General features: G+C 46.3%; 2 protein-coding genes across 4 annotated transcripts; one reads left to right on the plus strand and one right to left on the minus strand.

The window, feature by feature from the left end:
- Positions 1–2,082: 2,082 nt before the first annotated feature.
- LOC135367169 (proline-, glutamic acid- and leucine-rich protein 1-like) lies at positions 2,083–9,951 on the minus strand. 2 transcript variants are annotated; one of them, XM_064600307.1, is made up of 18 exons: positions 9,722–9,951; positions 9,610–9,627; positions 9,275–9,339; positions 9,096–9,201; positions 8,326–8,484; positions 8,182–8,253; positions 7,583–7,642; positions 7,367–7,514; positions 7,041–7,170; positions 6,892–6,979; positions 6,740–6,834; positions 6,122–6,217; positions 5,893–6,031; positions 5,638–5,740; positions 5,003–5,058; positions 4,722–4,928; positions 3,540–4,619; positions 2,083–2,268 (listed from the first exon to the last, which is right to left on the minus strand). In XM_064600307.1, the coding sequence occupies exons 1-18, from the start codon at positions 9,821–9,823 to the stop codon at positions 2,203–2,205; spliced, it is 2,790 nt and encodes a 929-aa protein (XP_064456377.1). In that variant the 5' UTR covers positions 9,824–9,951; the 3' UTR covers positions 2,083–2,202. The 2 variants fall into 2 exon arrangements, with proteins under 2 accessions (XP_064456377.1, XP_064456378.1); XM_064600308.1 differs by lacking the exon at positions 9,610–9,627.
- Positions 9,952–10,485: 534 nt separating this feature from the next.
- On the plus strand, positions 10,486–11,659 carry LOC135367175 (endoribonuclease Dicer-like). Of its 2 annotated transcripts, none has more exons than XM_064600314.1 (3): positions 10,486–10,764; positions 10,969–11,256; positions 11,317–11,659. In XM_064600314.1, exons 1-3 carry the CDS (start codon positions 10,618–10,620, stop codon positions 11,572–11,574), a joined length of 693 nt encoding a protein of 230 aa, XP_064456384.1. In that variant the 5' UTR covers positions 10,486–10,617; the 3' UTR covers positions 11,575–11,659. The 2 variants fall into 2 exon arrangements, with proteins under 2 accessions (XP_064456384.1, XP_064456383.1); XM_064600313.1 differs by having other exon boundaries at positions 10,487–10,764; positions 10,954–11,256.
- The last annotated feature ends 134 nt before the right edge of the window (positions 11,660–11,793 follow it).

Below are 11,793 nucleotides of genomic sequence, written 5' to 3' on the forward strand. Positions count from 1 at the left end.
TTTTCCGTGGGTTTTCCGAAGACTTTCCAGACGAATGTCGGCACAGTTTCCCCGAAGTCGGCCCAGGACGCATACTAACCCCCCTGTCCCCCACTCCTTCCCGCTGTCCTCTCACCATCTGTCTACGTCTGTACGGCGCTCATAGCCACAACTTGAAAACTGATTGCTCACTTGTTGATCCTACCGCCAGACAGGATCCGACAAACAGTACATACGCTCACTAGTAAGTACAGTAGTAACTACAGCCGCAGCAGTAGGGATGGAACGATATCTATATTTTATGCCTGCGACATTATCGATAATTTTAAAATATCGATATTTATCCATATTACAGCGATATATATATATCGATATGCATATATCGATATGCATGCTGATAGAAATATCAGTAATTCGGCGGCTTCTGCGTGGGGACGGGATATGAAAAAAATGAACATGTCAACGAGTTTATTAAACAAACTTGTTTCTTTTTTTTTTCTCTCTCTGTCTTCCTCTTGATTTGGTTTTGCAACACGATATTTCCCGTTAAGATATGATGCGCGTTAGAAGAAATTTTTATTAGTTTCTAAAATTCTGGGGGTCGTCCCGGGGCTGCATTTCGTGCCGAACGACGCATTGGAATGTGCAGAAAGAGTTCACTGAGTGCGCAACGTACACGGCAGTCGAAACCGAGGATTTTCTGTTGCTGGCGTGGCTCCGTATTCGCAAACACCCATTACTGAAGGAAGAAAGGAGGAGGAGGCAGGACAAGCTGGTGCGGATCCGAAGAGTGCCACATCCTCTGCACTCACTTAAAATTTTTGCACTAATTACGTATTCCCACATTTTTCTGTCACGATAATTGACGACGCATCCTCATTGGTCCTCACAATGCACGTTGTTCGTGGCCGTCCTCATCACTTCCCCAGACGCTTTCAGACATATGTCGGTACAGTTCCCCCAGAAGTCGGCCCAGGACGCACATTCCACCAGGGCGCCAGTCCTGGCGTTGCCCACCCCTGTGAGGCCGACAACGGCCAGCCCTTTCATCATCACCACCGTCCTCATCACGTGCCTCAGCGGTAATGCCCATGCCCCAAAACATCTTTGCAAACAGCGCAGATTTATGTGACTTGGAACGGAATGGAACGGAAACAGCATTACGTAAAATGCATTCGCCCGTAGCGACAACGTCCAACGGGCCGTGCAAGGTACCACAAACTGCGTCGTTTGCTCTGGTTCGTTTCGTTTTGAGTTTCGAGCTCGTCTTGTGCTGTTGCGTTTTGAGTTACGTCCTTGTTGTTGTGCCCAAGTTCAGGCTACACCGCCATGGAGTTACGTTCCGTAACTGCGCAACGACAACGACCGCAACGACGCACCCAGCGATGGCCAGCGAGCCCAGCGAGTGCGTGAGTGGATGCGACTGGATACGGCATACGGCTATGGCTACGTCGCCCGGTTGACGCAACGCATTGTTGCCTTGCCAGAACATACCGCATGTCACTGAAATGACAGTTTGGAAAAGGCAAGCGAAGTGGTTGCAAAGATGCAATAACAAAAAAACTCGAGACCAAGGAAGACGAGGTAACGCACACGAACATATTACACCAAAACTTTCGAATAGAACAAACATTTCGTCAAAAAGTACGTGTACGCACTTGGGTGTCTGCGTTGTCGGCCAGATTGTGAACACAGAAGACAGAATCCGTATGTATTCGAAAGGGCCGCGAATCGAAAATGACCCGTGAATGTGTGCGAGGGCCAGTGATGAGAAAGCCCCTAGCGCGAGCAACAAGTAGACGACAGGAAGGCAATTCCAGGTCCCGTGAGAATACAACAATATATTTCACATCAAATCGCTGTCGTTAGAAACCGTTTCAAACTAATCTCTTATTTAACAATGATTTTGCTCTTCATGCACTTATTTCCTCTGAGAAAGGTGAGGCGATTTGTAAAAATCGCAAAAACAAACTTGTTAATCGCTAGGCCCGTGTGCTTAGGAAGATGGGCCAAAGCACTACCGAATGTGAGCGAGAAAGATTGCATCGCTGATATAGTGGAACATTTCAAACAGTAGTCATGCAAAGTTAAATGAGTGATGAGTGACTGTACCAAGACTTTTTATTTCGAAAGTATAACTGATGGCGTGCGTACTTCTTCCTCAGTATACCAACACTAATAGGTGAACATTAAAATACGGGAAGTTAGTATTGGACACCTGGCTTAGTCGTCCGGTGAACAGTCCACGAAGTCCAACAGCATTTCTGCAACATCTGGACCGCAGCCATCCTAAAGCACAACAACTTTCCGTGAGATGCCACAAGCACTTACACTCTGAGGAAGAACATGAGTTTTGAGGCCTTGGGTGACTTTGTTTATGCTGTCACGTCCTGTGGTGGACGTATACTTGTATTCAAGCACACTTACATTGTTATTTGTCGCCATGCAAAATCTTTCCACTGAACAGTGTCTTGTCACGATAGATTGAGAAGTTACCCGTCAAAAAGAACTCGTTACAAGTTACCGTGCGAAAAATGTAACTAAGTTAGTAACGAAGTTCCTTCAGCCTGAAATGTAACTTGCAGTTACTGAGTTACTAAAAAAAAAAGAAAGAGTTACTTCCAAGTTACCTCGGACACAAAATAGCATTACGCAGGTGCAGCGCGCGTAAGCAGTTGAGTTAGACCTTGAGTTGCCTGCGGAGGAGTACAACACGCTTAGATCGTTTTCGTTTATTTCCAACAATAGACCTCTCCCCGTTTGTAAACAAATGATGTCAGAGTGTTCGACAGCGCCACAAATTTGGTAGAATTGAACTACACTCTTAGCTAGAGGTGAACAAGGTCGTACCCGGAAGCCACGGTCTTGAGGGGATTACGATATGGTCCCTTAAAGGGACGCGACCCTCGGTCATACTTTTCTTTCAATGGGAGGCAGCTTATAAGTGCCCGTTCGCGGAACCCAGCCCTCTCCTTCAGATTTGTTTCAGTTTCAGTCTGTCTACCAATGTCATGAAGACGTTTCTCTGGTAGAGGTCTATTCGAACGCTTTGCGTCTTACTCCCTGTGGGCGCACAATGGTTCAGCTTCACGTCAATGGCAGCAGTTCTTACTTACTGAATAAAATACTGTCACTGACAAAAAATGCAATGAAGGAACCGGAGAGAAAACAAGAAAATATGTGGACATGAGTGAAAAAGCAAGTTAAAAGTAACTTAGAACTTAAGTTACTTTGGCAAAGTTACCTGGAAAAAACTAGTTCCTCTGAAAGTTACCACGGCGCGAAAGTACAGAGTTAAGTTACAGGTTACCAAAAAAAAAAGGAACTTAGTTACAGTAGCGAGTTACCTCAAACTCTGCTTGTCACTGAGCAACATTTTATTTTTAAAAGTTTTACGAGAAATCAGCCACGACAGCGCGCATAACTTTAGGGGCCGATGACCCAAGAGCCCATTACCACAGAAACTTACGCGGATTAGATACGCGAGCCTCGTATCAGACTACTCAACTTTAACGCTGATGGCTAACATCTCACCAGCTTTCTCTAGAAACATCTCTCACCTTAACCTGCGAGCTCTTCTGGGGATCGCTTACTGGCACTTTCTCCACGTTGGCATCCGCGGCTTCTCCCTCGTCGCCTTTGCCCTCTTCGATGACCTCCTCTCCCTTCTCCTCTGCACACTTCGCCGCGGATGTGCTGTCCACATGATTTTCCGTGCCCTCCAATTCGGCCTTCACCTCCTGCACCTCATCAGCTTTTGTACACAACTCATCACTCATGTCCGACGGAACACCCTCTCCAGTCTCTTGCTTCGGTGCAGTCTCTCCTAAGTCTTCTAAGGATGCTTCTACGGTGTTTGTCACCAACTCGGGCTCTGGAACAGGCTCAGTTTCCAGCTGTGCATTCGACTCTCCCGGTTCAGCAGCGACGGCAGCCTCTTGGGTGCTTCCCAATTCGCTGCTCAGCGCCGCCGCCTCATCAGCGGCTTCCTCAGCCTCGTTGTCCAAGTCAATGAACTCCATTTCTGCCGAAACGTCAGCAGCCGTGGAGACATCTTCCGCTCCAGATTCAGATTCCACCTCCTCTTCTTCGTCCATGCTTCCGAGCGACTCATCATCCAGGCTTTCCTCCTCATCCACATCCTCCGAGTGCAGACGCTTCGAACTGTACTCTTCCCTGACGGGCGAACGGTTCATGGACCGCTTGAGCGGGAGGCGCTCCTTGAAGTACATGCTCCGTTCCGCAATGGCGACTCCGCCGTTGTGAGTGCGCAACCCGTTATGGTGTTGTTCCTCTTCAACCTCTTCGTGATAAAGTTCATCCTCGTCGTACTCCTCCTCCTCCTCCTCACACTCTTCCCCGTCCGAATACACCTCGTCGCGGAAGGTCGAATACGGATGCCTCTTTGCGTGGCGCGGTCGGTGATGCTTGGCTTCTTGAGCGGTGAAGGTCGGCGCTGTCGTTTGAGTGGCGGCGCAGGTCGTGTCTGCCAGGTCTGCCGCGGTTTGTGATGCGACATCGCGTGTAGTACGGATGCAACGCAGTGCCTTACCAGAAAGTGCATGCCTCGAAAGACTAGAGGTCAGCGGGTGGGCGATCAGCGTGCCACAGGCGAGAGCGTGGGTGCATAGCTCTGCCACCTGCAGGAGTTATTGCGGAGTGGGTAAATATAAGGTACATAACAAGCAAGCAATTGCAATACACCCATGAAATTCAGAAGCATGCTACAAGCAGTGCCTGACCTCAAATGAAGTATCGTGCAGGCCTGCACTGAAGATGCGAATGCAGCAGTGAAGTGGAGGAGGAATGGAGGTGTTGAAGTTGACCATAAGAGACAGCAAAGTGGCGTAAAGTGCGCTCCTGCACCGAGGCGACCCATAGGGCTGTGGGAGGTTGTACCTCCGCTGCTGTATCTTCAACAGCAGGACCACCACATTGCGCTGAACCTCCTGAAATAATGTGAAAAACATCGATAGATATTTCATGAGCATGGCAGTGGCACGATGCTTCGACCTTGTCTTACCTGAAGGAGGTCACTCTTCAGCCGTGTACCGTGAGTACAGACGATCTGCCGCAAGACTGAAAAAAAAAACAGATTTGTCGGCATACACTGTGTCCAGTCCTCAAACTTTATATTTTTGTCAGAATGCGATATTCTCAGCACAGCGTGCGCTGAGGACAAACGCTAAATTTTGTCTTCTAACACTTGCCATGCACTAATATCATGGTCACGTCATAGTCATGCTCAAGTGATGTCAAAGCTGATCACTGCCCAGCCCCTCTGCGTTCAACCTTTTTGATGCTTGCCTGCATCATAATTAGAGCCTGAAGTTTTCTGGAAATATTTTTGCCCCCAATTCGGAGGATAAAAATCGGGAAAACCAACATGTGCTCTAAATTCATGCAAATTCGGGTGGAAAAACTTCCAGTATGCTAAATTCGGGGTACAAAGGACGATGTAATTGCGTTTGCTGCCAAACAAGCTAGTGTGCATTTCTACAGACGTTTCAGTGAGGACAATTTCCTGGGTAAAAATTGGGTTTCACCTTAAAGAGGCAACCTTCAATTCGGGGTGCATATTCGGGGAAGAAACGGGTTAAACCCTAAAACTTCAGGCTCTAGTCAGAATCTGGAGGAGCAAACCCAGAAAGGACTAACCATGCAGTGCCTGTTCACATAAATCTTCTAAGATATCTACATGATTGCCATCTTCTGTGATGAAGGGGCTGCTGGGTACAGTATTGCTGCCTTTCCTGCTCAGCTGAAAAAAATAATAAAGAAAGGACAAAAGCTACATAAAAAAAAGAAAAGAAAAAGAGAGCACATTCCACTTTGGATGAGCAGTATGCCATCACTATAGCTGAAAGAATTTGCATAGGAGTACAGCAGTACACAATGTGTTCTATACCCTACCTCAATGGAGCCTGTAACTATCTGTATGTCCTTCAAGAGCACAGAGATCAGTTTGTCGACCCTTCCCTCTAAACTGGATCCCGACTTGCTGACTTGCAGCCACAGGCCAAGAGCAGAGTAAGCCATCTTCCGTAACCTCCTAAGTAATGTTTGTTCATGTTTGAATGTTGCAAGTGAACAAGAAATGTTTGGAAGTATCTGAGTACACACAGCTTAACGTCAACCATACCTGATGTCAATGCACGACTGCGATGCTGACCGCAGAATGACTTGCAATACCATTTCAGTGATGGACTCCGTCTCTCTTGCAAGTGTTTGCCGACAGCTAAGGGTAGGAAACAAGCGTGAATGAGCAAGAATTTTCTGCCTGCATGGACAAGCTTCATTCCCCTATAAAGTTTAGTATAAATCCTTCAGGTAGACGCTTACCAATGCTACCTACTTCAAGTGATGTATCATTTATATATATATTTAAAAGAATATCCACCGTATATGGTTCAACAATGTCGTTTCACCTTCCTGATTTGATCCAGATGGAGGGATGACAAAATTGCACGTGTCTAATGCAACTTAAGAACCTCGAACCATTTCAAAACTACTAGTAGTACTACTTCTTTCATTTCAAAAGTTTAAAAAATGTCAGCAACACTGTTAGGAAAGCTAGGTCAGTACTGGGGATGTACCCTAAGCAAGGCTTTCGCAATGACTGTGTATTACTGGAAACAAAGACGGTTTAAGGGGTACGCACTTGCTGACAGACCGCTTCTTTGAAACCCATCTTCATTTACGGCTTACCAGTACAGTTACTAACGACAAATACTGCAAAAGACTACACTTGCAAGGTTACCTCAGGATCAGCTGTTTCAGCAGCTCCAGTGCCGATCCCTGAAGCGACGGCATTATGGAAGCTATCATCTTTTCGTGCGCTGTCGGCTGAGAGTACTGAAAAGGTAAGCAGAAAGGTTGCAGAGACGTAATGGTGGTAGGTGTCGCTCTCACCATCATGGAAGGGCTGACGCTGAGCATACGAGAGACAACACGTATAATCTCTTCGCTTGGCACGGGAACGGTATGTGAAACACCGGTGCTGGAAGAGGCAGGAAGGTGTTGCTTGTTACGAGTGCAAAAAAGAGAGGCCGCAGACTTACCTGAACATGAGCGAAATGGCATGACTAGAATTCTGCACTCGTCTCCAGTTCAAGAAAACTGTTGAGTGAGGACCGAAACTGGTTGAATTTTCGAGCGTCAATGCAGCGTCAGCGGAGACGTTACTTCTCGCTGAAAAGGAAACTTCATCAACATATATATATATATATATATATAGAGAGAGAGAGAGAGAGAAAGGACAAACACACAGAGACAAAACTGCTTATGCTTAGGCAAAGAGACACAGAGACTTTTGCCTGTAGATCCGCTGCTGCCAGGTTATAGCGAAGACAAATAAATAACTAAATACGCTCTCCTTAGTCCTTACCAACGTGCAGGTCTTCAAATAAAGAGTCGAGGCAGACGTTGACAGTTGCCACAAGGCGGCGCATCTGAGCTGCCCACATTTCAGTCTGCTTGTGCACGCCACCTCTGCAGCACCATGGCAGATAGGCCAAGCATTGGCAGACCAGTTCCTACAAGAATGATATCCATTCAGAAGATGTACACACTAACGACTGGTATCTTTTGAAAGCACCTTTACCTGTACTGCCGAAGAATTCCAACCCACAAGGTGTCTGCAGAGCAGCTTCTCCAGCACACCCTTGAAATTAAAATGTGATTAGAATTCAACTTTTTAGCATATTTAAGAAAACATTGTTTGCACTCTATTCAATGTGTGATTGGAATGCAGTTGTATATCACAAGTTCTGATAGCTTGGACATTTAGGAGAATTGCGGTTAATCTGATGCGGTTTATTAAAACCGTGGTGATTTTCCTGCATCAGTACACGCCAAACAGTGGCACGTTATTTTGTTACACAACTTACACTGACATTACATCCTCAATACTAAAGGTAGATCTGTAAAAAAAAAAAATCTACGTTAAAAAGTACGGCTTAGAGGGCGAATAGAGGGCTTCGGCAAATGTATTTTGTATTGTCGTTGGCATTATTCAATTTTCAGACAACTTCTTTTTCTAAACCATCTGAAGCACTCTGGTAAGCAGCTGCTTCATCAACAAATATAGCCTGGAAAACAAAAAGTATCAGTTCAAAACAGGATTATTTCACATGCAAATGATGCCATGTTGTCCATTCTCACTTTCAGACACTGTCACAACCTGTATGCGAACTCCTTTACCTGTTGCGATCCTAACAGCACACCAAAGTGCTTCATGCACGTGTGGAGACATTTCAGGGCTCCCTCTCGTGGCTGAAAAATGAGTGACATCTTTGCAGACTCGTTCCTTTGACTCATAGCATGAGGAAGGCCAATATACTCTACCTCTCGTACTTCGGGAGAGAGGTCTTCCAAGATCTTCTGGAGGATACCAGAGACAACGTCTGGCACATCCTTGCTGAGTTCCGTATATTTTGCGACGCGCTGCAGTAACTTCAAAAGCACGTTCCACGCAATGTGTTGTCCCGGGTCAGCCTTCTTGCACTGTAACACAAAAGTTAACAGTTCTACCCTCTAGTAACAGTAGTGGCTGCCTGCCAGTCAACCATTGCTACTGCAACATTTACATTTACTCCGGTCTTTCTGGGTGGAGCTAGGTATACAGAGGGCACTGTCAACACCAGCTAGATAGAGAAAACCTGCTTACTCGTCACCACGACACAACAACCAAGAGTCAGCCAATGAGGATCGTGTTTTCAATGGCCCTAGCCAATCACGAACGTGTCGTCTGCGAACCACCGTCGTCTGCGAGTTGTGACTGAACATCCCCACGTACTAAAAGGGAAAACTTGGAAATAAAGTGCAAAAAGGTCTCAGTCTTTCTTAAAACTGATTTTCTGGAAAGCGTCTTGCACTTTTTGTCTAAATATTTAAGTCTGCAGGTTCCAGGTAAGGTGCAATCATTTGCGGGTTCTTGAATTCGCAGAACGGTGAATCGCGGTAGCAGACGCATTCTGACTCTTAATCGATGGAGGGAGAGGAGGCAATGAGCAGGCTTTCTGCATCTAGGTGGGGTTGGCACTGTGAACACGAGGGGAACTAAATCCTAGTCACCTCGTACATTGTGTGTCAAACTTTCTGTTGTGATAACTTACAGAAATAAGGCGGGTCACCGACCGTATCCAGGCGACGACGTCACCTTTGACGATATTGTGTGGCAGCACGTCAAGGAAGCAGTCCAGAAGGAGTAAAGCGTCATTGCTGGCGAGATACATAACAAAATCAGCACTATTACGTCACCCGCGATGTCAGTGCAACAGGAGGCTGGGCCTACCTGGTGGAATGAGCCCGAAGCAATGCGTTCACCTTCGCAGCTACTACCTTCGGTGTAGGGTCCGACTGTAAACCATGCGGAGCTACCTTATTATTGTGCAAAGTACGTCGACAAGAATGTTAGATAACAGCACCCTCCCTGTCTGGCACATTCACAAGAGCGCGGAGCCTGCTGTTTTCGGTAAATACCGTAACAGCAAAAGCTAACCTTTCTTTCTTCTTTTTTTAAAGCCTAGAAACATGAGCTGCAAGGCAGAGTGTTGCTACTACGTGTGCGCTTTCATTACTGCTTCGTTTCTTACATTTCAAATAGAATATGCTCACATAGCGACTTACGTGTAAATATATTGGAGTCTGGGAATAAAGAGCATAACCATATTGTCTTAGCAAGCAAAACAGGGGCTAATTAACTTCAGGCCACATCGGCGGGGTTTCGAGACAAGCTTACCTGCCCGAAGTACGCGCTGTTATGATGAGACACTTCAAGGAAATGAGCCTTATCCTGTGGAGAATGTCGGTCCCCAAAAACCTTGTCTATAACTGTGAACATCTTGATTAAATTTAGGGTTGCATTTGATGTACACAGCCCTACAGTTCGGATAGCGAAGTCGCAAAAACACGCTTTTGAGCACACAATGTGTCCAGACTGTCGCGTTTTGCGGCGGTCGAGCTGGTCTAGCGGTCTAGCAGCCAGGTCTAGCGAGCCTGGCGAGCCACGCCACAACGTTCTGATTATCAGAATGTCTCGTTAGTACGAAGTCAGTTTGTGTTTTTAGCATCAATCAGAAAATTTAATGATGATCATGTTGATTTTGTAGTCGAACATAAGCGGACCAAACATCGATGCAATTGTAGAAGTGCGACTGGCGACTAGTCGTCGTAGTTATGGTTTCTCTTTCTCAATTCGTCTGCTTTCAGCAAGCCGCCCGTAAATTGAATCCGACAGGATCGCGTAGAAATAAATGCAGTTCTATGGTGAGCTCACCATAGCATTTCTGTATTATGAATGATGCGATACACATAACCTACAAAAAGAAAAATGTACAACGGAGGAAGTACAGAAGCTAGAAATTGCTATTGAAGGCAGAAGAAGAAGCAGGAGGGTGGTTTGTTAGAGCTAGGAGAAATAGAATCGAGAGTGTCACTATCACACTCATGTCATAATGGCATAATAAGCCCTGGCCAATCTCCCTTGCGGATCGCGGCCATCTTCCTGAGGAGAAGAAGAAGACGAAGAAAGAGAAGTTCGTCTCTACAGAATGGCGGTGGGGCGAATTACAGAGGAAGAAGTAGCATGTAAATAGTAGCAGCGCCAGCTCTACTAGGGGCTCCAGGGTTCCGACGATGGCCCTATCATGGGTTGACGGGTCTCGCTATCACTGGACCAAACCCGTGCCCCGTGATTGCCCCATCCTAAATTCTAGATTTGAGATCCTTGTACGGCAGTACGTACCACTAGAGGAACGCATCAACTACAGCTTCAAGAATAAGGTAACATACTGTCAATCACTTACCGCACTTTCTTTCACGGAACTTTATTGACCAGGTGCCATTCAGGGGTGTAACTCCCCTAAATCCTACGAGACACCAATACAATAGTGACAGTACCCATCCTGGATACATCCCTTCATCCTGAACCGCATCGGAAATTAAAGTAGCGATATATTGTCCAATTTACAGGTGTTCCTTGTGCAGGCATTCACCCACGGCTCTTTTCCGAGCACAATGAGAGATGGCATTGGGCACATGCGACCCCTGGACTTCTTGGGAGATGCCGCAATTAAATTTCTGCTAACAGTTCACCTGTATGGCTGTATTGAGCCGCTGACGTCGTACGCCCTTACCTTGACGCGACAAAGGGTGGAATGCAATCGCTTTTTTGGCTTCCTCGTCGTCCGCCACGGATGGCACAAATTCCTCAGGTGTGGGTCCAGCACACTCAACGATGATATCGTCAAATATGTCAAGTCCGTTTCGCGCAAGGTGAGAAAAAAAACGCATAACCTCAGGCCTCTGGAACGTAATTCACTTAATCCCACTTAGGACTATGAAGACACAGTGGACTGCCGTCCCCCAAAGCCGCTCGCCGATGTCTTTGAATCTCTGGCAGCAGCAATCTACTTGGACTCCAATCTGAACCTAGACATTGTGTGGAATGTCGTGTATCCGATCCTGCAGTCGCAGATACAACGTGAACTTTGTGAGGTTTCCCGTAGGTGCAAGACACCTTCCAGCTACCAGGAAGGCACAGAAGAAACTTCTGATCAGAGCACTACAGAGTCTGTAGTGTCAAACAGATAAAGTGACTGACCTCTAATAATGGAAATGTGCAAGACTTGTAACAGTGGCTTACACCCACTAAAAGAACCATAACCTCGAACCTGCATTTGGCGGTTTTATAAAGGGAAAGTTAATCTAATATAACCCATACACAGGTAACGGAAACGGTAATGTATCGGAAATGTAGCAGACAGAAATGGATATCGCAGACTCAGAATGCAGAATTCCAGTACTAATAGA

The sequence above is a fragment of the Ornithodoros turicata genome, chromosome 8 (genome assembly GCF_037126465.1).
Source record: "Ornithodoros turicata isolate Travis chromosome 8, ASM3712646v1, whole genome shotgun sequence".
Lineage (NCBI taxonomy): Eukaryota > Metazoa > Arthropoda > Arachnida > Ixodida > Argasidae > Ornithodoros > Ornithodoros turicata.